The 26,400-nt window shown below is 41.8% G+C and overlaps 2 protein-coding genes across 2 annotated transcripts; both read right to left on the bottom strand.

Moving 5' to 3' along the window:
• Positions 1 to 1,683: 1,683 nt before the first annotated feature.
• atf7a (activating transcription factor 7a) lies at positions 1,684 to 17,142 on the bottom strand. The gene is made up of 12 exons (XM_084553897.1): positions 17,107 to 17,142; positions 11,992 to 12,063; positions 8,814 to 8,910; positions 8,537 to 8,649; positions 7,992 to 8,156; positions 7,669 to 7,817; positions 7,346 to 7,439; positions 7,128 to 7,247; positions 6,029 to 6,175; positions 5,598 to 5,786; positions 5,277 to 5,382; positions 1,684 to 4,723 (listed from the first exon to the last, which is right to left on the bottom strand). Exons 2-12 carry the CDS (start codon positions 12,037 to 12,039, stop codon positions 4,491 to 4,493), a joined length of 1,461 nt encoding a protein of 486 aa, XP_084410023.1. The 5' UTR covers positions 12,040 to 12,063; positions 17,107 to 17,142; the 3' UTR covers positions 1,684 to 4,490.
• A 1,679-nt stretch (positions 17,143 to 18,821) lies between these two features.
• Positions 18,822 to 23,858, bottom strand: asb8 (ankyrin repeat and SOCS box containing 8). The gene is made up of 4 exons (XM_084553898.1): positions 23,759 to 23,858; positions 22,612 to 22,788; positions 22,427 to 22,531; positions 18,822 to 21,048 (listed from the first exon to the last, which is right to left on the bottom strand). Exons 2-4 carry the CDS (start codon positions 22,738 to 22,740, stop codon positions 20,413 to 20,415), a joined length of 870 nt encoding a protein of 289 aa, XP_084410024.1. The 5' UTR covers positions 22,741 to 22,788; positions 23,759 to 23,858; the 3' UTR covers positions 18,822 to 20,412.
• Between the last annotated feature and the right edge of the window lie 2,542 nt (positions 23,859 to 26,400).

Below are 26,400 nucleotides of genomic sequence, written 5' to 3'. Positions count from 1 at the left end.
GTATGTGTTGTACTTTAATAATAGTTTCCTGCTGCAACATGCCATCTAATTTTTGTCCACTCCTTGTTAATCCAGACAAATACATGCAAATATTTTTGCTGAAAACTGCTTGAGATGTGTTCCTTCAACAGGCCACATATGCGGCATCCTCACTGTAGTTATATTATAAAAATAAATATGCACTTCCAGCCACTCCCTGTGCAATTAAAGAGCTGCTTATAAAAAAAAGTTATGATCGTGTTTTAGACATTGTCTTTCAAGGAAAACAAGCTTCAAAGCAAACTGAACATAGTGTAATTGTAGGCTGCTCTCACGTATTGCACTTCCAAAATTGCTGGATTTCTGGACTGAAAGACATGAACCTAAAAGCCGCATCATAGTCCAAGTCCTACAACACAACCCTGCAATCCAGAGAATATGATTTACTAGTCTCAAGATGTTTATTTTATACACTGTCTGGCCTAAAAAAAAGTCGCCACCTAAAAAAAAGGTCACACACTCTAATGTTTCATTGGACCACTTTTAGCTTTGATTACTGCACACATTCGCTGTGGCATTGTTTTGTTAAGCTTCTGCAATGTCACAAGATTGAATTCCATCCAGTGTTGCATTCATTTTTCACCAAGGTCTTGTATTGATGATGGGAGAGTCTGAACACTATGCAAAGTCTATATTCTCAATGGGGTTAAGGTCTGGACTCTGTGGTGGCCAATCCATGTGTGAAAATGATGTCTCATGCTCCCTGAACCACTCTTTCACAATCTGAGCCCCATGAATCCTGGCATTGTCATCTTGGAATATGCCCGTGAACATCAGGGAAGAAAAAAATCCATTGATGGAATAACCTGGTCATTCAGTATATTCAGGTAGTCAGCTGACCTCATTCTTTGGGCAACATAATGTTGCTGAACCTAAGACCTGAGCAACTGCAGCAACCCCAGATCATAGCACTGCCCCCACAGGCTTGTACAGTAGACACTAGGCATGATGGGTGCATCACTTCATCTGCCTCTCTTCTTACCCTGATGCCCCCATCACTCTGGAACAGGGTAAATCTGGACTCATTAGACCACATGACCCTTCTTCCATTGCTCCAGAGTCCAATCTTTATGCTTTTTTTCCAGTTAGCCTCACTGATTAGTGGTTTTCTTAAGGCTGCACAGCTGTTCAGTCCCAATCCCTTGAGTTCCCTTCACATTGTACATGTGGAAACGCTCTTACTTTCACTATTGTACATAGCCCTGAGTTCTACTGTTGTTTTCCTTCGATGTGTTTTCGTTTAAGTGATCGCCAATCCTGATCAATCACATTTCTTCCTCTACAACGATGGTTCCCCACTATCCTTCCAGTTTTTAATAATGCGTTGGACATTTCTTAACCCAATTTTAGTTGTTTCTTCAATCTCCTTAGATGTTTTCTCTGCTTGATGCATGCCAATGATTTAACCCTTCTCAAACAGACTAACATCTTTTCCACAACCACAGGATGTGTCTTTAGACATGGTTGTTGAAGAAAGGAGAAGCTGCTCATTGCATCAGTTGGGGTTAAATAACTTGTTGCCAACTGAAAGATAATCACCCATGCAGTAATTATCCAATAGGAGGCGTGTACCTAATTACTTACTTAAATCCAGGTGGTGACTTTTTGCAAGGTGCAAGGTACTTAGACTCATGTTTTTCAGACCAAATTCTCTAAACTGAAGTCTTATTGCTTTATATTATGTAAAGCTACAGGCGCACACTGAAAGAGCTGCTGAACACAGACACAACAGTATAATGTTCTTTAAGATGTAGTTTCTTTAATTAAAACTGCAGCACTGTAAGTGTTCATGGTATTCCACTTGGACATGCATGGAAAAGTAAATATATTCATATAGTACAGATATGTACAGTACAAGGACAATTTTTAAAATCATCAGTCCAACAATGGGAGTGTGAAAAAAACCATCAATACACTATGTGCAACTTTGACATTGTTGCATTTCTCATATAATTGCTCTTCCATAGCAAAGTGACATTACTAGGCCAAAGGCTTTAATGAATATCGTTATTTGACCAAATTAAAAAAAATAATAAGTTAGACAGGGAGTCAAAAGACGTGACCAAATTCATCTTAGAAAATAAAGGGGGATAAAATTTCTTTTGACTACATTATTCTGTAGAGAACAAGCAAAAAAAAAAACCTTTGTGTTAAAGAAATTAGTCTCTATATTCATCAGTACAATCAGAAGCGTTATGACAAAGGTTGTGTGGCGCTGAAAACGGCACACAACAGAAAACAAGAAGTGACAGAAAAGGTGCCGACGACACGAATAACACAAACGCTAAATACAGTTTGATGTTCCATTCCATATGAACAATCGTCTACAAGGGACTGCCGGCCGAGTATAGCGCCGGCAAGTACGACAAAATGCCGGGGTCGCCATTGGGACTGTAGGGTAAGAGGTTCAGTCAAAGGTAAAAGGTATTAAAGTTGCTGAGCAAATTCCCATTCATGAGTACAGTACAGATACAGAGGAAAAACCATTGTTTAAAAAAAAAAAAAATAAGGTTCTGACGTCTCTGAAAAAGACGACAAGAGAACCGAAAGAATTACAAAGCGACAATAATTACTTTAGTGCATAAAGACACGTCCTTATGTTATTGGACAGATATCCTGTTTTTGAAATATCACACATCTTGCAAATATATGATCCTATTAGACAAAAGAGGGACAAAAGTACACAATAAAAATAAAAGCAAACCACATTTTTTTCTGTTTATGTAAAAATATATCGATATCTGGGTAAAATATCTTTCTAAAGAGCCTTTAAGAAACAGTCGCGAGATGTCTTTCACTGTCCCTAAAGCTTTCGCCACGGAAAATGTCTTTGCTGCGTTTCTCCACCAGATGACAGACGTGTACTCTATCATTTCAACACACAACCCATCACTGAAAAGAGACTCCTGATTTAATTAAACATCACTGTTAAAGGCTCCGAGGAATCTTCCCCAGATCTTTTGGTTGTTTCTCATTCGTTAAAATGAACAAATGAAGACGAACATACTTCCGTAAGGCTCCGTCCTTTTTCACATCATCAAATCTGTGTGTATTTAAAGTGGGAATATCAGAGGCACCAATGTGATTGTAAGGCAAAAATCATCAGACGTCATGTGTGAGACTGTGTGTAAGTGCAAGAAACTAGCAGGGATATATATAACGTAGATTGTGACCCGTGACACCTCTGAATCGTAAAATAACAGTCAGGCTGTTTACTTCCTGCCCCAGAACAAGTACCAGGCGTTCTTTGGAGATCTGGACACGCGTTCTGTCGTTAGTATGGCTTAATTTGGGTTTGGTAAAGAGCAAAGAGACTAGAGGGGTTCATCGCACTTCCAACGAGCAGCAAGGATGTGCAACCATCCTGAGAAGTGTGAAAGTAACAGTTACAGTAAGTCCAGGGCCCACACAGAGAAACACAGTCACGAGAATAGTTTCATATAAAAATAAAAAATAAAAAACCTCCAATTAACAGCTGAAACTGCCTGAATTATTTATTTTTTTTAAAGAAACGTGAAGGATTTAAGAGGAGAATTTCCCTTCAGGACAGATTGAAAATTTTCTCAAGGATTTAAATCACAATCTAACATGTGTTGCTTCTATGGGTTAATCTGGGAGCCAATTAGTTTTAAAAAAATATAGCTGCACATACCGTATCGATAACGTAACACCCTATTAGAAAAAGTCACATGCCAACGATCTATCTAATAATGTATCAGATCAGGGGTAGCCAAACTGCTATGTTCTGATGTACATAAATATACAACCACACACACAGTTAACACATCTTATTATAAAGGGGTGTACATGAGGTAAGGTCTCTGGGTCCATACTGAGCTCACCTGCAGGTGGAAGCGTTTGCAAAAGGTCTGGGTGGATAACTGAGATCTAGACATTTGCTGTCCCGTCTTTGGATGCGTAGGGCTGAATGCTGTGATGGCATATATGTGGGCGTGAGCATGGCTAGAAAGTCGAGGAGGCACTATTCCCTGTTGAAAACGCTGTGAAGCCCTGTGTGTTGTTTAGTGACTGGTTTGATCAAGAATGTTTATGCAACACCTGTGTGTGTGTTTGAAAGGGTGCACGGTCGGTAAGTTCATTAGGGCAGTATGCTTGATGCAGTCCCACAGTCCAGTGAAGAGTCCATTTGACTGAAGGCGAGGGGGGATGAGCGGGGAGGCACGGGGGCAAACAGGGGGAGGGGGGGTTATTGGAGTCCAGCCCCTGTAGTCTATGGCAAAGTGAACAGGAAGCTCCATCAAAAGTCTCAGTCCATTCCCAGAAGGCTGCTGCTGAGCTCCAGGCCACAGCATGATGGCTCCACAGGAGGGTCAGAAAGAGCAGAGGGGGAAGGGGAAGATGGGAAATTCAGACTTTAAGATTGGGGAAGCTGGGCGTCTTTTCTACCCCCTGGGTGACGAGCCACGTCTGGGCCATGGAAGCATCGCTCATCATCTGGCAGCCGATTGAGACTGTGCAGCCATGATAATGTGAGAGGATCCGCTCTCAACCCTCTGCTGCTGGCCCATTCCTGCTAGCACAGACATAGCCATGGCCTCTGCTGCTGCCCTTGAACTCAGGCCATTCTGCCCTGCAGAGGGGCTGGGCGCCAAAGAACTGTGCTGAATCACCGGGGCAGGGGAACCTGTAGGCTCTGAGGCGTCTTTCATGCTCTCTTCTACAGCTATATATAGAAAAAGAGAAAGAGAGAGAGAAGTGCAGATTAACAAATGCATTTCATTTTTAACTTTAAATACACTCTACATTCTCCTAAAACATTGTTAGACATTGTTTTTACACAGTTAAAATGTGGCTACCAACTTTTTCTTTCAGATTATTTGCGATATTTCTCTGCAAATCCCTTTCTACTCTATCTATAATCCTAGTTGTAATCTCTAAAGTCTATTGGCTTCCACAGCGTTCATGGTTTTCTGTCGTACTATCATCACACATGTCTGAGCTAGTCACAACCCCTCCCCACTTCTTGTCACTTCTGTCAAGCTGTGATGTTTAGCCTACGATATACTGTTAAGGAAATGTTCTTGAATTGTTGCAGGGATTTCAAATGAGGTTTATTTATTTTGGCTAAAGCCCAAATGTTCCAGTTTTGCTTTGGAACAGTACATGACCCATATTCCTGCTTAGACAGATACGTAAGAAATGCCAGTATAAATTAAGTTTCCTGTGAGATTAAATACCACCATGTGAGTGACAAGGCATAACTGTGCAGAGCTTACCCAAGTAGGCAGTCTTCTTTTGTAAGGTGGTCACAGGACAGTCCTTGTGGGCCAGCAGCAGCTGCTTCAAATGGGCCACCTCGTTCCGCAAGAGAGACACTTCATTCTGACAGAAGGGAAATCAAGCAGATCAATACGTCATGTCACAGTTATATTCATCCATTTGTTACTCATAACACTCTCAAACTGACTTTTATTATCTTGACTCCACCTCTCAAACTTCAGCAACTAGTCGGAAGCTTGTCAACTGCGCAGAGTCGGTGTGACCTTGCACACTAAAACCTCATCTCATCCCTGTCCACCCACTCTGAGACCACTCACCGACAGCGAGACGTTCATAGAGCTGAGCTCCTCCGCCTTCTTCTCTAGGGAATTAACCCACAGTTTGCGTTTCTGTCTGCAGCGCGATGCCGCGGCGCGATTCCTCTCGAGGAAACGCTGCCTTCGCTCATCTGGGTCATCGTCTGTCGTCCGCCGCCGACGCCCACCTGTAGGCTGTGCTGGGGATACCTGTAGGGACAAGAGAGGGGTAAAAGGTCAAAAGGAAACAGACAGACAGGCGGGGACAATGGAAGAAAGACGATAAAGAAAAAGGAAGTCTGAGTCACAGTTTCATTATTATTATAGCCAGCACACATCACAGTCATCTCTACAGAAGAAGTACAACATTTCTGTTACTGCCATATAATACACGGCACTGGCACTGAAAGTCAAGTAACAGTCAAGTTCGAGACTGACTTTATTTAGAGTACCTGAGGTTGTGCAGGTGATGGAGCATCTGGCTGTTGGACAAGCAGCTGGCTCTGTTCTGCCTTCTGAGGTACCATGGGGCTGCTACCCATGGCCATGATCATACTATGTCCTGATGGGCTCTGCTGGGACAGGGCAGCCTTCAGACGCTATAAAAGATAAATTATATGTAATATCAATAAAAAAGTACAGGATCTAGCACAGACAGACCCCACTAACAGTGTGAACAATGCAGTGAAATTCTGAAAGAAATTGCTTCTTCACTGTAGAAAAGACCCAATACATGAAAAAAACAAAGATAGTAGGTCAAACTCAAAACCAACAGCATGCTGATACCAATATAACAGCTCCATGTAAGCCTCCCCACTTATTAACAGCTTCAGAAAGAATAACTTGGTCTAAACCTTAGTTATTATTGTTCAATACAGCCTAAAGTAAGACTTCCACACAGCACAAGATGAGCTGTGTGATCAAAGTGAGTATATTTTTAGTAGAAAACCTCTGAGGACTGAATCTATAAAAGGTACTCTAACTCTGCAGGGGTCCTCACCCACGGTGACCTGACGCCGTCAAGCTCCACCTTGTTTTCAGCAGGATCATTCATGTGACACCCTGCTGTAACTCTGGAGGCTTTGCATGTTCCTGGGGACACTTTTCAGGTGACGTTTGCTTTGAGATGATGTGTTATCCAGATGTGAATAATGATTTGATAACAACTGACTGTGGCCCTGAAGGCACACAGCAGGTCAAAAGCACATGAATGCCTACAGAAGGCTTCTGTGATCACCAAGAGAATCATGAGTGTGCATGTGCCCACAACGAGCCTTCCACTGATCTTCCACTTATGACTGCAGGAGTAAGTAGTTTGTGTGTAAATTACAGGATCTACAAAAGCAGATACTTGTGTATGTTTACTATAAATATATGAAACTGAGCGTGCAGTTTCCGTCGGATGAAAGGATCGTTGCATAAAGATGGGGTTTAAGACAAAAAGTCATATGATGAACAAACCAAGCCAGTGCTGTGGAAGGCTGGAGGGTGAAGATTGAGACAAAAAGAACAGATAAAGAGATAAAAATAGAGAGCTAATCTAGTGCTGACCATCTTGGCCTCTGAGTGAATGCTGTAGCCAGAGGGGGAGTTGCTGCCGCTGCTGCTGCCTCCCAGAGGAGGACCAGGGATCCCAGGAATGTTGGGTACCATGCACATGGGTCGGGCCAGCTGGAGACGAGGACATGATACACAAATATATACGGATTAAAACCCTAAGCAACTTCTTAACGATAAAGTTGAGATGCAACCGTTTTAGACTGCCTTACGTTGATGACAGAGGGCACGTGTCCGGGGCCAGGGAGCACAGGTACCGCCTGACCGGAGGGAAGCATCATCATGGGGTAATGGCTGGTTGGAGAACTAGACAAGGGATTCAGTCATGGTTGTATAAATGATTAAAACATGATTTTTAGGGATACAACAAATACTATTAAATAGATGCATAAAAAACAAACACTTTTGAACTTTTGCAGCTACAAAAAAACATCATGGCATCTTTAATGTGCATGGTCCACAGAACGTTTTAAGAGGCAGAGCAGGGTTAAAGAGGTTGGCAGAGGTCGGCAGAACAACCCTGAGCCTTACTCACCCCAAAGTACGATTCGAAGGTGGTGCTTGTGTGATGACAGATGTGGGTGAAGGCATGGTGGGCTGAAGAGCATCAAAGCCCAAGTGTAGTGGGAGTGAACCTGGACGCACAATAGTCGGGGTAGGGGCTGAATTCCTGGGTGGTGTGTCCTAGCGAAAACAGAACATAAAGCATTAAATTAAGCTTCTATACAAAATGTTATTTGACATACTCAGATAGCCGGTAATACCGTGGTCATAATGAGACTTACTCTTACTACATCATGCAAAGTTACACCATTCTTCCATTTACACTTATGCAATCTTCTCCCGTTTCTGTCCTACCTTTCCTTTAACTACAGGCTCTCTGTAACAGTCTGAACTCCCAGAGATAGATTCGGGGCTGTCCGGCGGCGAGGAGTCGACCTCCACCGGTGCCTCTTCTTTCACCTTCACGTCTGATGGCGTCTGCAGAGTCATGTCCAAGGCCACAGAGTTGGCAGCAGGGAGCTGATAAGTGACAAGTGAGCAAGAGAATAAGTTCACACTACTCACTGTCTACACTACATAAAAAAAGGGAAGTGGGTATTTATCACACAAACTAAACAGGCGCAGCGAAGTACTAGTTCTAAGTGCAATAAAACACTGAACTATTTGAATACAGCTGTCTAACTGAGATGTGGCAATAGTTGAAATCACACTGATACATGGGCAATGAGTGTAAGAAGGAGTTTTCAAACTACAGCCGTAGCTATAACTACATTAGCACTTGAGGTAAAAAAAAAAGAAGGAAGTAAAACGTAATCGGTCACTTCATGGGAGTCTTTGCAGAAAATTCCCTCAGTTTCAGTACACACATGCCGATAAAATCAACCCAAAGCCTTCCTTACAGAGTTCTTGGCCCTCTTGTCTTCCTCTTCTTGTTCAAAGGAGCTGGCCAGCTCATTAAACAGACCAACCTCCTCACAGTTCTTTAGGAAACGGGTGGGAGTAGGTGTCTGGTCTGGGAAAGGCAATGAACAAATATAATTATTCAACGTTATCACACTTAGTTCTCACTAAGCATTTAATATAGAAACCTATGACATATATAGTGTTCGAACACGCTGACGCTGAGAAGACATTTGACAAGGGAAGCTGAGCGTTTGTCTCACAGAGAAACAGCACCTGCGATAATAACAGAGTCCGTCCTGGCTGGTCCAAATTTCAGTGTCATCTCGTGCTTGTGTTTGTGTACCGCCAAGTGGTCCTCATTGGTAAACCTCTGCAACAAGAGAAGAAGAAGAAAGCAGGGAGGATGAGAACATTGCATGAATTGGCCTACAGGTTAACTGTAACTGTGTCCTGGTGACCTGAAGAGACAGCCTATATTGTTACCTTAGCCCAGATATCGTATTGCAATAGCCACAGACAGACAATCTCTTGGAGATGAAGCCCAGCGCATGCGGCCTATAGAGTTTAACATTATGTGACAAAGAAAATGCTGTGTGCGGTGTACAATTCCTCGCGTCTTTAAAGACCTGTATAGGCCCAGTATAGCCACGGGATATGGGCTCATGTGTCCGTGCACCGTCTAAAGAGTTTGTGAAAAATGACTGTGTGGAAGAGGGCGGGGATTTAAACAGCACAGAAATGTCAGGAATGAGCAGTGGATGGCAATGACTTGATGAGGAAGTGCAAAAATTACCAGCAGGGAACACACATCAGTAAGTTAGCAGTAAGTGAATGCAATCTAACTTACTGTTAGCAAACCAGTTAATGTCATGATTATACTCTGTAACTTCCTTTCTGGTATCTGCTGCTACACGAGGTCTGGCTTTAAGACAATCAAGACATGCGGAGCGCTAGCAGCCGTCCTCTTGAGACATGGAGCTGCTTCTTTTGAGAAGTGGCGAGGTGATTCAGTCAGAGACGTAGGAGGAATAATCTTGGCTCTGGCACTGGCCTATTCACCATTCACTGGAGCCTATTTTAGGGCACCGCGTTGCGGTTGCGAGTTTAGTCGCGAGAGTGAAGTGGAAACACAGTCAAGTGTCAGGAGCCTTATTTTTAGCCTCTACCAGGCAGCATCGCCGATACAACTGCATGTCTCATCTATCTCTTTCCTCTGGACAAGGCGGCGAGGTCTTGTGGTCTTGTGGAGGAAACTATCTCTAACTAATCTCCCTCTATCAGATAATGGCAGCTAGGATTACTCCTCCCCACCCAATAAATACTCCGCATCGTGTACTGTGGGGTGGGGCGGGGCGGGGTGGTGGGGTGGGAGGGTGGGATGGCTGCCGTTGTTGTTGTTTTTGTTGTTGTTGGTGTCGTTAACTTGGTAGAAGGAAAACCCTGAGCTAAGCCAGGAGTCAATCATCCTTGTTCTATTACGGGCATGATTCAGACTTTCCTGGTAGACAACTGTTGCTTGTAAAGGGCAGCAGTAAAACGGCACACCGGCATAATGGCTGTACCATATCTAAACGTACACGACTAAATATCATGTAGATGATATTATTAGTCCAGTGAGACGGTGATAAATGGCAGCGCAAGTCTACACTTGAAAACAGTTTGTGTAAGTTATGACGAAACCTGCAAATGTGAGGAGAGGGGGCTGAAAACTAATATTTCTGGTGCAACAAAAGTTATTTAAAGGTAGCAAATTAAACGTCTGGTGATTTCTGTAGTTAGGTTTAATTATTCTTTAATCCGATAGCGCCTAATTTAATTTTATTGTGTTTCTAGCAACCTGTACTTATCAATATATTTACATTAGTCATGGATCAATAACTGTGTCACGTGAAAAGCAACAAACGCAAGAGGAGGTGAATTGTTGCATACTTTACATCAACGAGGAGCTTTTCCTTCTTTTCTGTTAAGACACCCACTTACCTGTCTAGTAAGGCACACTAATTTAGCCTCTACCGCTAATTTATTAACACGGTGGATTAATTATAAGCGACAGAGTGCGACACTTCCCTCAGGAGTTGGTGTAGACTAAAACAGAGCCAAGATCAAGAAACACTAGACTTAAAATGTTTAAATTCAGACAAAAAAAAAAAAGAAAAACCAAATGAATTCATGCGGTTTTATCTGAAGACTTTGTCAATAAATGTGTTTATGTTCCTCAAAGTAAGGTGGTGTTGCAACACTGGAAACACACCCAAACATCTAGCACCCTACTACAATCCCAGACATGTTTATACAACAGTTTGACACTCACACAACGCTGGCAGGAGCGCCACAGCTGTGGACCCACACTGTCGTCAGCCTCACTTTGCCTTGAAAAGCGTCCACATAATTCTGCAGCTTTAAACTGTCGACTGAATTAATAACGGTATCCACAAACGAGATACGCAGAGTGTTTACATCACAGAAACACAGCAATGGACCATGATGTTCTGAAAATAACCAAATGAATCATTGTTTATTTATCCAACATGTGTGTTTGGCTGCTTTACACGACTGCTGTTCAAACAGCAACATGTACAACGGATCACTTCTGATCAGAGAATGGTCTTATGAATCCCAAATGTAACCACATAAACACTTTCTTCCTCCAGAAATAATCAATTTCTAGCTCTGAGGCTTTCACACACACACACACAGCTGAACACGACATCAGACGGCCAAATGAGCACGACATCAAACATCCACGAGTCCTACAACGCACTTATTTTACTTTTCTACATCCTAATTTCTGTGATATCAAGCCAGGCCCGACAGTACAGCGACGGAGCTGGCGTGTGCGTGCGCTACGGCGCTCGGGCTGAGTCACAGTCGCGGCTCAAACCTGTGTCTGCAGGCGCTAGAAGTCAGCATTGACAGGTTGAAACAATAACTGTGCTCTCATTACTCACCGGAGCCTCCACTGAGTCACCGCTGAAGGGGAGACATTGTTGTCTCGCAAGACAGCATGCTAGCTAAAATGTTATCGTTGTGGTGTCCGGTGTGAGCGCGGCTTCGATCAAAACCTTTTAACCTTTTAACGAGAGGTCGTGTGTTGGCGGATCGGAAGCCTTTTCAGCTAACATGCACTCAGCTCAGCCAAAACATTAGGTACACCAGTGTAACAGTCCTGCACTAAATCTGAGCTTCATGACGGATATAACAGTCAGATTAGGTTGAAACTGAGTCAGAAAGTCGGTAATTCAGCTGTTTGAGCATTTTAGAGGATTTAGTTTGAGGTGATGTTAAATTTGATTGATTTTATTACACTATATTGAAGTTATTTAGCCTCTAACCTGTATGTATTTACTTTTTAGTTTTTCTTTAAGGAGTAAAACACAAGCAGTGACAGTCAACCATTACCACACACGCATGCACACACCTTAAACGAAGGACCGGGAGAAAGAGGACTTACCTGTCCACAGCCGGGAGCGTTGCACACAAAAGGTCGATCGTCCCCCATTTTTGCAAAGAGCTTGCAATATAACTGCGGGAGAGGAGAAGAGGAGAACATTTTGCTGGCGAATCCAGGAAAACAACAAAAACGGGGATGCTGTGGCTTGTAGTCTTTAGTCTGAGCAGGAAGCCGAACGCTATTTAAAAATAACCCTGGCAAGGAGGAAAACACGCACAGAGGCAGAGAGGAGAAGTTTCCCTGGTGATACTTCCTTCACACAGGGGGGCTCCTGCAGTTGGCCAATGAGGAGCAGCTCGCAGGACGAGGACGATAGCTACCGTTTACACAAAGACGTCTCCCTCTCCTTCTGTCTCATTTTTCCGCTCGCTTCCAATCCCTCCCTCCCTCCCTCCCTCGTTACCACTCCCTCCGCTCAACTCTCCAGCACCTTGCAACCTTTCCCCCGCTTGCACTCCTCCTTCGGAGTCCCTCTGATTCAGCTGTCTGTGTCTGCGTTCGGTCACCTCCTCGTTTACTTTTTTCAAGACCAGTTCATTAGGTACGCTGGTGAAAATGGATGCTAATCTAATTTAACAGTTCTGCGTAACGGCGACTGCTGTTGATTCAGCCGCGTTTTCATTTTTTTGGAAGCTGTGGTTTGTAGTACTATTGCACAAACGCGTGTTTCTATTATTTTGTCAGTCCCGTTTTAGTCGGCGTTTATTCCAGTTTTGACAAAACCACAAATTACATCTTCCAAAATGATCACACAGCTGAATTACCACCTTTCGTTGTAACAGGCATGAAAGGGGCATTTACTGCAGGGGTTGTCGTTTTCTGTAGCGTACCTAATGAAATGGCACGTGACTGTAAGTTAACAGCAGAAATATCTTGCGTTGAGCACGTTCCACCCTGATTTTATTTCTGTATGAAGACAAAAGTGACTGATGGAGAGCTACCGGCAAACTCTAACATGCTTCTTTACCCAGTCTGTGAATGGGATCGATTTTATGAAAGTTTCAGTATGAGTAAGATGAGGGTGACATTACTTCTGAGGAGTAAAACGTAGGTGAGGTGATCTGACTCAGACGTAACGGTCAAACACGTTTAGAAAACGGTGTTGAAACACAGGAAAAGACAACTGTGCTTCATTGGTATCACTTTCAAATTATATACTCACGGCATAAATATTATTTAATCTAACATCTACCTTCTTGGCTTCGCGGGTTAGAGAGCAGCACGTAAAGCTCTGCTGCTGCTATACGTCACATGTTCCTGGGAAATGATCAGGCTCAGTGAAAACTATCATAATTTGTAAATACACTGCTTCTTTTTCCCCCACTATCATTCACTTGTGATATGTTTTTAGCAATTTTTAAGAACGCGACAGATTATATTAGCGTGACTTTAACACAGAATGAAAATAGAAAACAGGGGCATTTAAGGATAGCGATGCAGAACGCTGGACTCCACTGGAAACTCCTCCAAAGCTCTGAACAAAACTCTAAACAGCTCATCCCTCTCATTATGTTTTAAATGCACATTGTTGAGAGTTAAATGCTTCTGTTGGGTCCCTACACACCTGAACTTGAAGCTAAAGCTGCGCTACGTTTACGGCCTCTATCACAACCTCGACTCCACCAAAACCCACCGCACCGCACCGTGCACCAGCTCTGTGCGGCCACGCGGAGACAAAGTGGGAAGTTTTCAGGAAAATAACTCATTAAATTTAAATCAGGGTATTTGTAGGGAGGAGGGCTTGTGGAGGCTGGGAACGGGTATTAATGTTTTAGCACGCTCAGCCAGCCCAAAGTGACGTCTGGCAGCTATTACACAACACAGTCCCACTGAGCAACTACAGCAACTACAGACACGCATCAAGGACAGTGTTATGTACACAAGTAGTCGCCATTCAGTGTACAATATGTACGTACCACGCCGGCTACTATATATACGCTCTGTGTATTATAGTCTGCCCATTCACAAGCTTTAAAGCGACTAAAATGATTTAACACCAGACCTCTCTTAAACTTCTTAATTTAAAGCTTCACACAAACACACAGCTATGTCACAAACTGGAAAGTTAAAATGTTAAGTATTCATATTAGTTCCTGTCCTAACCTCTTCTGCACCTACTACACGGGTTGAGCATGTCGCCGAACGTTATTGAGTGGGACGGATTATTCATTATTTTGGCGAGGCATAAATGTCTGAAAGTTTTCCCAAAGCTGAAGTCAGACTATTTTCCTCCTTCCTCCCTCCCTCCCTCCATCTCTCCCTCCGCAGCGCCGAGGACAGCTGCCCTTGAGCCAACACATGATTGCTGAAGCCTCGCGCTGGAATATGACGCTCTCCCATGACGCCGAGTCTGCAACAGGCCCCGACTCTGTCGTGTCTCTCAGCCCGATGTCTTTGTGGGGAAAGGGGGGGTTTGCTGCATCACATTTGTGCGAGTGCGAGTGCGAGCTGCCCCCTCGGTGCACGGATCGAAAACGTCCACGCAGCTGAGCATGTTTGATTTCTTGCAGACCTCTCATGCTCTGGAGAAAGGCAACAGGTCAGTGCCAGGGCCCCCCCCTCACAGAGTGCCTCCAATCCACTGAGTCTATTTGGGCAGAGATGTGTGTCTGCAAACGAAACACTCCATCCAGCTCGTTATAGCGAGGGTGTGGACTGTGTGGGGGGAAATGGACACATCTGGCGTGAGGAGTGGGAACAGATTTTAGGAGTTTACATCTTACTAAAGACATGCTAGACATTAACTTGGCCGGCTGGCACCAACATGAAATGCGGGATTTGATTTCTGTGGAAAGTCCACCATGAATTCCAGACGTCAGGGGTCGGAAAAATACCGTTTGTTTTCATAGCTGCCCCCAACCGGTATCTAAACCTGATTAAAACAGATGTGTTAAGGTCTCGGCTTTGCGGTGAGATAGTTTATCTTAAAGGCAATCTTCAAAAACTGCAGCGCTATCTGTCATCTCCTGCTTGTGTCATCTGTGTACAGAAAGAAATGGCGAAGTTAATGAACTACTTCCACCGTCGGATGAATGAGTGTAAACTAAATAAAGTTTTAACGCATCTTGCAAAGTATCTATTTTATGCAAACCTCAAATCTGTGAAAGACACAAGTCAGACAGCGAGTTACATCAGCGACGATGCACAGGCACTCGTATTCATTACGGACCCTGACATCAGGTCCGCTTACTTTTTGCCTCCTTTCACCCAAGGTGACACGGAAGCACTCAAAGTACCCTGATTCCTGTCCCTCTCGTTGAGCTGCTGCCAAAGCCCCAACGTTAACTTGGATTTCTTCGACTCAGCAGGTGTAGGGGAACAAGTCCCCGGCTATAATCAGCCACAGCCATCCAGTGTTTGATGCAGCCTGCTAGGAAACTGACTAAACAAACTGTATTAATAGCTCGCGCCGCAGCCATGACTCTGGAATCTGAGGCTTAAATTGCCAGAGGGGAAGGGAGACCCCACAAAAAGAAAAGGAGGAGACGCAGAAAGAGAGAAAGAAATAAAAGTGCAGTCAGTCGCTGGTAACTTTAGCATCACGAATATTTGCAAGGATCAAAGGTGAGATCTGTGAGCGACTGAGAGCGGAGTGGAGAGAGAGAGAGCTAGGTTGTTGCTGGGCGTGTGTGCGCAGCGCGTATTTATGTAAGCAAAGTGAACACAAGATTTATTAAATGGAACAAATGAAACCCTATATCCACGTCTGCATAACGAACAGGGCCCAAAAAGATAAATCCTTTGCCGAGGTAGCACACCAACGCAGGACAACACGGGGCGGACGCGTGCCAGTTTTCTAAATATTAAATAACCTCACTGAGTAGTGCACGTTTTGATTATATAACTTTGAATTTTTTGTAACGGCAGCAGAGTAAATATAGCCTCTGGTGATGTCCATAACAATTTATACCTACCAGGTCTATAAGAAATTAATAAATCAATAATAAATCAAATTAAATGTCTGTTCCTGCAGACACATATGACAATTTACACCTAAAACCACGCCTGTACGACATTTATTCACCAGCAAAGGGCATTTCTAACCGGTGTCATTATTATTAAGAGTGGGCCAGTGTGTCCGGCAGGCTGCACAAAACATCCTCAAGTCTCCTCTGGTGTTACACTTCTCACTGGGACGATGTACAACTCCGCCAAAAAACATGACCTACATTCCTAGTGGAGGTGTTGACATGCGTGGGGATACGGATCGTGGGGTGTTCAAGCAGTTCGAGTTGCAAAAACTTGATGGATATCGTTATGCTACTTGAGACTTTTGAGATATTTCGAGGCTCTTCTTGCAGACACCCTCCCCTCCCCAAATCTTGCAACAGATATTAAAAGCATGTTACAACAAGAAGAAGAAAAAAAAAGGTCAATGTCAAAGTGAGTTCCCAAACTTTAAGTTCCTTCTTCCAGACAACGCTGACAGGCTTTGAGAAAAAAAAAAAGAAAAAAGGTTTGTCTCTTTTAGCCTCCATTACCTCCTGGCTGCGCACGGACACATTTAGCCCTGCCTTTTCCCGTAACGAGACCGCCTATTCTCTCCAGCTATAGGCCAGAAGCGCAGTCAGTCAGCAGCATCAAACGCACACAAAGCTCCGGAGCCTGCCAATAACACAAGCTAGCTGAATCTCATTGGCTAAAACCCAGAGATCAACTTTTTCTTTTTTTTTTTTTTTTTTTTTTTTTTTGCATCCACGCAAAACTAATGGCTAGCTAGCTAGCTACCGTGGCTAGCATTAACAACAGGCCGAAGGCACGTTCAAAGTGTGTAATAACAACGCCGCTAACGCTTCCCGTGGTGACAGCAAACGCACACTAACGCTCATTTGTCAGCGTCCAAACTGAGCGGGTGTACTTTGAAAGCCGGCGCGTACAGTCAAAACGACAAAAAGCAGAAAAAGAGAGCTAGCAGTTTGTCAGTTGGTTAGCGGACTGACACTTGAGTGGGTCCGAATGGAGCGTTTTAACTGCCACCAACAGTTCTGACAGTTACACAGACGTGGACTTTCAGCAGCAACGAACGCTGAAAAACCGCCGCAACTTTGCGATAGTTTAGCGTAGTCGACGTATCTTTGATGAATTTAAAGGTTAATAAAGTGTTTACAAACTCACCCTTGCGCCCCTCTCTCTGACTCCCCTCTCCTCTCCTCTCTCTCTTGGAATTTGACACTCCCCTCGACGTCGAGTTATCGCGAGGTTTCGTGTGAGACCTCGTAGTCGCACGTTGAGGGATAAACTCAACAGTTCTGCTCTAAATCTTAGCTTCGTGACTGTTAATAATTAACTTTTTTTATGGTATTGCCTCTTAAACCGCTCAAATGAACACACAGGTGCATCAACAGCTCTCTCACTTGTTATAATCGAATACCACAACAACCCTCATGAAGCTAAGACTTCAGACTAGACTAGTCTATTATAATGCATTAGTTTTAATTAGTGTACCTAATGAACTGGCAAATTAGTGTATATCCAGACCACCAAGACAAGAATCTATTTTATTGTTTTCCTTTCTCTAGTAATACTTTAACTAATGTCCTAATGTTTGTGCCAAAATTGCATTTCTAATGTTATTTTCCTATATATATATATATTTCCAACCTTCCTTATGTAAACATTATTGAGGCACCCTATCGTCCAGCATATACTATATATATAAAGGAAGATATAAAATAAGTTGTGTTTAAGGCAGTGACTAACCATAAAATAAAAAAACAAGATGTTTCATATTATAATGTATTAGTAAAGCATTTCACACTATTTACAAATGTTATTGCTTTGTAAATTATGTTTGACTATCAAATAATCCTTCTCATAATAGTAAAATGTTCAACACAGTTACGCCTGCTGTCCATTGTATGGACATAAAAAGAAATGTGATCAGTTTGAAACGGATGGATGGGCAATATTTTCAATAAAAATTAAATATGTGGTTGAATGTAAGTAGCATTAAAACATCTGATTTAGATTTTGTTGATCAATGCGGTTGAACATAAGGATCTGAGATTATCACGCTATTTCACCTTTGTTTAGATGTTTGAAAGCATGTTAAGCATCAAATATGAACCAGCTGATGTAATCCACAGCCTTTGTTACTTAACCTTACAATTTTTTTTTTCGATAAACAAGTGACAGTGACTATTTATAGGCACTTTTATGAGCCTGTGAATGTCAATTTATAGACAAGAGAGACCCCTGATGGATGAATTGTGAATTGAGCATGTAAAGGATCCTCTGAATTCCTGTAAAGACACAAAAATAAACACATTCTACATTTGCAAGTGCATATATAAATCTAGTGTCATCATGACGGTTATAATGTGCGGTTTATGTCAGCTTATGAACCGATCATTGTGGAGGATGTAGTTAATGAAGCTGTTCCAAAACGCTTCTGTTATTTAGCCCCACCCACTGACTACAATGGGGTTGTCAAAATAATAGAAACCTGGGTTGGCACAACACAATACAATTCAATAGTACTACAAATCTCAGGCTCCAAAATGAAAACACAGTTGAATCAACAGCTCTCTCAGTTATTTTAAACATAATGCTGAATACCATAACCTTCACGAATATAAGATTTAGTGCAGGGCTGTTATATTAGAATACATTAGTTTTCACCGGTGTGCCTAATGAATTGGCAAATGAGCGTATAATCTGGTTTCTTTTATGTGAGTTTCTCTCGACTTCAATCTCATTAGTGAAACTGTAAATAAAGAGGCACTGTATTTAATTCTAGTCACTTATATAGCATTTTTCTCCACCAAGTTATTATTGTTATTGTTGTATTTTGTTTATATCAGGATGTATTGATCTTTAAAAAAAAAATAGACCCAATTCCAGTGTAATAAAGATCTTTCTTTTAGCCTACTGCACAGGTGTCTGCTATGTACACTGTAAACAGGGTCTGTTCAATATAATGGATGTGTTTCACCACAAGTTTCATAGCTTTCTACAACGGTGCCTACTTGTAATGTGTTAAAAGAGTTAAGGCTTTCAGTTTGAACATTAAAAATTATGTTTTTCAGAAGAACAGCAGAACAAAAAAAAATAATGAGTGGACTGGAGTATAAAGGCATTTACTTGCAGTACGTTTACAAAGAAAAAAAAAAAAAAAAAGCACTTCTCCAGGTGTGCACTAGACATGATCTAAGGGGTTAATTTTTTTTTTTACACATCTGCAGAACAAGCAAACAAAGTCAAGCACAGAAAATGGTCAGATTCAAGACAGATGCTTCAACAAATTTACACTTTGCATTTAGTGAATCTTTCAAGGACAAAACATAGTAATCATGCCATTCCACGGTTCTAACATTTAAACATCTAAAATAAAGTCACTGTCAAACATTTGGACCTGTGAGCACCCTTGAAAACCTAAACCTTTGTAAGTTAAGACTGAAAACATCCATTGTTATAAAAACAATCTACACACTTTATTCCTCCTTGGCAACTGGAACGGCACATATCACTAAAATAAAACCAAAAAAATAAATACTGAATCATATATGACAGTAGACATTTTTCTTAGAAGACTAGAAGGAGGCATGGTTAGTGTGCCTGGCACAGTTTGTGAAAGAAATCTGTGAAACCAATAATAATATTCATTTTTGCTGCATCTACATAAACAAAACTGTTCCCGTCTGGCACAACCATTTCTGTTCTATTCAACAGTGGGGGTTTTTTTTTTCTAAATTTTCTTTAAAGTTTCCCTGTAGGGTATTTCAAAAACAAATGCATGGTGAGTTCTCTGGGACGTCACTGAGAGGAAAATGGCCACTCCAACTATTATACACCCTGCCTTGATACATTAGTTCCTCAGCAGCTACTTCAGGATCAGCACCGTCTGACAGTTTGCATCACTGGATATTAGCCCTCATTTATAAACCTGTTTATGTTTCACTCCTATGTTTAAACTTTTCCTCATCCTCTTTGACAAACTTATACAGCATAATCTTTTTTTTTTTATTATTATTATTATATTTTTAAAAGCAATATCCAAACTTAGCATAAATTTAACAAACAACAAAAATAAATAATACACTTGCTTAAAATGTATAATTTAGAACAGTGGGAGGACTGAACGCCATCTGGAACAGTTTCTTTCGGTACTAACAACAAATTTAGCTTTAAAGCGGTTATGTGACAAAATGAGGATCACTAATATCGAACTGATCAAACCGGCCAATCTAATTAATTAATTAATTAATGCTCACTGTGCAATTATTAAATAGTGAAGAGACATGTAGAGTTTTGTTTGTTTTCGTCTCCCAGCACATAAATTTGTAAAAGGTTGGATAAATGAGGGCCTGTCAGATAATATCCTAAAATTCAGAGGTGACGCTTCCTTGCTAATAAATGCAGTGTTATGAGTTGTCTACTAATCAGCCACTGAGGTTTGAGAATGCCCAGATGGATTCAGCATCAGTCCCTCAACAGTAGATAGTCTTTGATGGTCTCTGGTAAAGGAAGCTCTTTTACAGCAGTGGGGAGGAACTGCACTCCGAGACTCTGACGCACGGTACAGCGTGCCAGAGAGCGAAGGGTGGGAGCTTGAGCCACCATGTTGGTGAGCCTTGCCAGCAGCTGAGGATCTTTACTCAGCTCCCTGGGAAGGGTGCCGTCAGCCCGCCGGATCTCAAACCGCCCCGCTGCTCGACACAGGAGCTCCAAGCACTCTTCCTCCTGTTCAGTGCCCAGGCCCCGGGCCAACAAGGCCACTAGGCGGGAGATAGGGGTCTGGCCCTTCAAATTGGTCACGTGGACCTGTGCTCCGTAGTCTAATAGCACTTTGACACTCTCCAGGTTGCCCTTCATGGCTGCCCAGCTCAAAGGTGTGTCATTGTTGTAGTCCGAGGCATTGGGACAGGCCCCACTCTCCAACAGAGCCCTCACACATTCTGGGTTATCTTTGAAGGCGGCCCAGTGAAGTGGAGTGTCCTTGTTCCCATCCAGGGCATTTGGCAGAGCCCCATACTCAAGCAGTAGCTCCACGCAGCTCTCGTCCTTCTCTGCTGCATAGTGGAGAGCTGTGCGGTTATAGCCATCCAAAGCATTCACCTGTTGATGAAATTCAACACAAGCAGTGTGAGGTTAATGGGCCAGATTTTAAAGGAACAGTATGTAGGATTGTGGTCAAAACTGGCCAAAACTGGTACTGCAATCACTTTCAAAATACTGTAGAACGGTGTATCCCCTCCCCCTCCCCCCTGACTCGAGGTTGCCAGCTAAAGCTTCAGGATCCAGCAGGAACGTAGGCTGCTACAAGGAGCTTCCAATGGCAAGTGACGAGTCCTACACAGTAAGTTTTTTTTTCTGTTAATAAAGTTTATGCTTCACGAGAGATGTTTTGCGAAGTAATTATGTATCGCAAAAATTTACTAATGGCGATTAGCCAAATATTTCGTAAAGATGTACTGTAATACCACATTTCAGTCAGAACATAGATTGTTTTCATACCCTGCTAGTGGTACGATAGCGCTTTTTATGAACGCATTTAGCACGGGCGACCATGGAAAATCCACTGTCTATATGTACGGAAGCACGGGGCTTTTAGCCTATACCAACAAACATGGTAGAATATAGCATCCAAAAGTCGAGGGTCACTTCCATGCCATTCCGGACTTTGTCACGACGTAGTTCGGATTCATAACGAGGTCTTTTAGGTTTAGTAACGTTATACATGTTTTATCCGACACGTTCGTAGCTGCAGCTGTGGTAACTAGAGCAGAGCTGGCAACCCGGAAGACGAGACTCTACTGACTTCGTGATTAGTACATAGCTGGAGGGTGGCGCCTCAGGCCAAAACACAACATGACAACATCAACATCAGTTGAGGGCTGCAACTCTCACTTTTAAATGACAATATCCTGGCCGGACCACTGTTGTCAGTGATATAAGTATTTGAAATGAACATGATTTCTTCATGTCTAGTGACATATCAGGGCCATTTTATGATTAATTGAAATACATTTCTTACATACTGTTCCTTTAACAGTGCAAATACAACAGTGCGTAACGCTAGCATCTCCACGTACATGTGGTATTTGGGTTTGTAATACAGTGGAATCCTAATATATTATTTATTTTTTGCACGTTTTGTTTTGTTGTGTATTAATAAAAACATCAATGTATGCTTAAAACTACTAAAACGAACATAACAGTTCATGTAAAAACTGCTCACAGTGATTAAATAAATAGAAAATAAACAGAGCCACTATTTCTGGAAAGACATGGAGCTTTTGCATCTTTTACTTTATATCTGAATCCTGTGAGCCCGACAAACAACATTAAATTCAATGAACCTGGATATCATGAGAGAAAATGTTATTTTAATCTAGCACAGGTCTAACTGATTGTTTTGCACACTGTCACCCAGATTGCTTAGCTTTACTTTGTCCCACAAAGACCCTCTAAGACTACGAGTCATATAACATACCTCTGCCCCCTTCTCCAACAGCAGCTCCACACAGTCAGCATCAGCGACCATACAGGCACAGTGCAGGGGTTTGAGGGTGCCATGCATCCGGTTCACGTCAGCTCCCTAAGGCACACAAAGAACATATCAATATAACCGATGAGAGTGATTCATTTCTAGTTTGACTGGAAGACGAGCACACTCACTTTTCGAATAAGATCCTCCACATTGTCATGTGGGAATGAGCGGATGGCTGCAATGGTGCGGATGAGCCGCTCAGACAGGGAGTATTTGCTCTGAATGCTTTGCATGATGTACCACATAGTAGAGCTCATGTGTAACACAGGACCATCGCACCCAGGCTGGGGTGACACTGCAGCACACTGAAACACATTTTGCAGAAAGTGAATAGAAAATCTTAACAAACCTACAAGACAAAACAAGCAATTAATTTAAAGCAGACGCAGTCAAAAAATTATTTCATTATCACATGACGGTTGTCACACAAAAATAGATTCTTTACATCATTTACCAGTGTTTTTTATTGACTGTTACACTATATGCACAACGAAACGTATTTATATCCATGTAGATTTACAATGTTGTCCTAAACTATATTAAAAACTAATTTAATTTGGGACCTTGTTATAAAAGAAAATATATATATATATACCTATTATTATTCACATATGAAAAGGCCCAAGACTAAAGACTTCGACAGCAACTTACTTGTTGCCCTCAAGATGGAAAGTTCATGCAAATTGTTAATTTTATTGACAAAGTGTATATCACGCAAATAAACCGGCCTCCTAGGTGCTGGATTATAATAATATTGTGGTAAATAATTACTGTTAGGACACCATAGGTTCGTTAGTATCTTTGCAAATAGTGTGTGTTGTTCTGTAATAGCTATAGCTAACATTATTCTGCAGTTGCTACCTAATCGTCTGACGAACAACAACATTTTCGGCCGTGCAAGTAACTAAACAAATGATTGACACTGACAGCTAGCGCTAGCTCACTCGGTAAAAACTAAAATTAACGAGAAATACTTGTGCTTTACACGAAGTCAAAAGCTTTGACGTTAATATACAGATCACGGAAGATACTTAGCAAAAAGGCAGTCGCTGACGATCGGGTTTGGCGACAAAACAAAAACGAAAGATCCCCCGTCTGTTTTCTACGTTAGCATCCAGTTTGCTAGCTGCTAGCTAACGTTAGCGTCGAGAAAACCACAGTCGAAAACGGGAGAAAAGACGAATGACATTAACTAATACGTTTGTGAAGGCGCTTTTTAATGCCTCCTTGCATTGACCGTGGAGAAATTACCGACGTTTGTTGAGAAAAACGCACCTTTCCTGCTCCACTGTTTAAAGGTCTGACAGGTTCCCGTGTAGATTTGTTTTCGGCTTCACATAAACACGGAACGTCACGAAACGGCCACGCCTTCCCCTCTCGAGCCTCGGTATTTAAAAACGTCTGGCGAACGTCAACGGCAGGTTTTAGTGCGTATCGGAGAATTGAAATACTATTTTCTTTAAACTACCGGCGTTATTTAGGTCTGCCCGGAAGGTACGCCCTTGCCAAGTTGACTTTCTCTCCCAATATAGTCATGTATGGCGGCACATGCCATGAATGCCTTGTCCATGTTAAGGAGTAGACCAGCAGAGACACCGAACCAACGGTTGAAAGTAAAACTCACGTAACGTATTCGCAAAAAAGTAAAAGTATGTAAAATAAAATAAAATAAAATAAAATAAAATAAATAATAATAATAATAATAATAATAATAATAATAATAATAATAATAATAATTTTCTGAAAGTCTAAAAAATCTCTATAAAGATTATTTTACAGCGCATGCGTAGACAGTTGAACTCTAAAACCTATGCCAGGTTTGTATTTTGTAAGAAGACAGCGTTTTGCCTCCAATACCAAAAAGTGGGTCGTCACGGCATGATTCACTAAATATAGAAATAAAAGCTATAATAATAATAACAAATTAGATATATACTACAAAATTCCATGCATCCATCCATTTCTGTCCCTTATCCAAGGTCTGCACATATTACTTTGCCAAGAACACTTACTACAATAATTTAAAAAAATATATATTCCCTTTCAGCAGCCATTTTGATATGTCACAGCATGTAAGCAAGATATCAGTGTTAAACATAAATTATGATCCCATTCTTTTTAGTGTGTCACAACCATTCCAGTCAGTCAGCATGCACAATACCACGGAGCTGACCCAACTAAATGGAACAGGCCCATAATCAATGTCATCAGTCCCACCTGTATTTACCCTGCAGGTTAAAATCATCGACTGTATGGTCAAAATGGCTGCTGTCGAAAACCTGCATAAAATGTTTCTACATCACATCTTCCTGCTCTAGCATGGTTCATGTTTCGTGGTTTTGCTGTTTTATTCTTGCACGGCTGCTTGTTTAGACTAGTGCTCAGGTATTTGGCGCTGGAAACAGGAGTTGGTGCTGGATAAATCAAAGCAACATGTCTAGTAAGTTTCAAGTGTATATATACACCAATCAGGCATAACATTATGACCACTTGTCAGGTCCAAAGCTTTCCTGGCAGAACATTGCATTGTCACAAGATGGTCAATGTTATGTATATTGCGGCAACAACCATATTGGAACATGACATATGACAAGGAAACTTACACACTGTATATTTGGGTTAAGGTTCTCCAGAAATCACCTGAACCATTGACAAGGTTTTTTAACACAGACAACGCCTGGTTCTCAGATCATTAAATTCACAAAGCTAAAAGCAGTGCAATCTAACAACCCGCAATAATGTTAATCTTCATGAAGCTTTTAATGATTAGTTTTAGTGAAACTAAACCAGAGAGCAGCTGAATGAACTGTGTGAACAAAATTATGCATTATACAGGAGGCATTTAGAGCCGTAAGTGAACTCTGTTATGCTATCCTTGCAGGTGCTGCTGTTGTTTTGTCTGCACCCTTGTTGCTACTGTGAGTCATACACCGTGTCTTAGATTGCCTGTTGTTCTGTTCTGTTCTCCCTCCCTGCCTGCAGGGAGTGCTGTTATCTTTCTGTCTTCCTGATTACCATGGCAAGGGAGGAGTGAGAAGAAGCCAGTTTTGTTTCTTCGTGTTTTCTCCTCCATTGCGGCCGGGGAGTTGAGTCGCAGTGTATTTTTTTAAGTAAATTATTAAGTAAAAGTAAAAGTTAAGCAGACTAGTGGTTTTGTTGATTGTTGTTTGTGGCTGTGGTCATCCCAAAGACCATGTGTTAAAACTAAATTTTATGCATTTTATTTTATTTTATTTTATTGGACTTGCTTGGGAGCAGGAGTCTTTCTGACCAACAGCAAATTCTCTAAAGGTGTCACTCATCTGCTCTTGACGAAGTGCTGATCAAAATTTTATCTAAACCAAAACCTTATAGGTATAAATAAAAATATTGACAGTATTTATGTGTTAACATGTCCCTGATCTCCAATCAGAAGCCGATTCATGAGATAGTTTTTGCTTGAACATTTAAGACAAATTCAGATGGTCAGATTTTAATCCCATACACGTACATGTTGTAGTTTTTAACAAAGGTTATTAAAGACTTAAGGATGGTTTTCACCCACAAGCCATGATGACACTGCACTGAAATCTAACACTTTAAATACACACAACTGAACTATATTTTATTAACCTTAAGTTATTTTTACTCCAAACCTATGAAATATCTTTATATCTTGCACTACACACTTTTTAAAATGATTTCTTGATACTATAACTTTTATTTATGAGCTGTGTGTGTTTCTTTTATACCAAAGAACCACTTCAGGTGGTGCACAAGAATTAATGTCACACTGCCGAGGTCTTCGGATTGATCGTAGTCCCCCAGAATAATAGAAAAACAATAAATAAACAGTACAGCCTCACATGTATAAAACGCTGCATTTCATTCGGCTGTGTGTGTGTGTGTGTGTGTGTGTGTGTGTGTGTGTGTGTGTG

Source organism: Chelon labrosus (genome assembly GCF_963514085.1).
Source record: "Chelon labrosus genome assembly, chromosome: 10".
Taxonomy (NCBI): domain Eukaryota; kingdom Metazoa; phylum Chordata; class Actinopteri; order Mugiliformes; family Mugilidae; genus Chelon; species Chelon labrosus.
This window is presented reverse-complemented; position numbering and strand designations above follow the sequence as displayed.

Bases quoted from the DNA above. Each gene is read 5' to 3' on its own strand.
- atf7a (XM_084553897.1), bottom strand. From the start codon at position 12,039: ATGGGGGACGATCGACCTTTTGTGTGCAACGCTCCCGGCTGTGGACAG. The intron at 7,818-7,991 runs GTAGGACAGAAA...TGTTTTCGCTAG, and splicing joins AGCCTGTAGTTAAAGGAAAG to GACACACCACCCAGGAATTC. The intron at 7,248-7,345 runs GTAAGGCAGTCT...CCTCGTCTCCAG, and splicing joins ACGTGCCCTCTGTCATCAAC to CTGGCCCGACCCATGTGCAT.
- asb8 (XM_084553898.1), bottom strand. From the start codon at position 22,740: ATGAGCTCTACTATGTGGTACATCATGCAAAGCATTCAGAGCAAATAC. The intron at 22,532-22,611 runs GTGAGTGTGCTC...TGTGTGCCTTAG, and splicing joins TGGAGGATCTTATTCGAAAA to GGAGCTGACGTGAACCGGAT. The intron at 21,049-22,426 runs GTATGTTATATG...TTTCATCAACAG, and splicing joins TGTTGGAGAAGGGGGCAGAG to GTGAATGCTTTGGATGGCTA.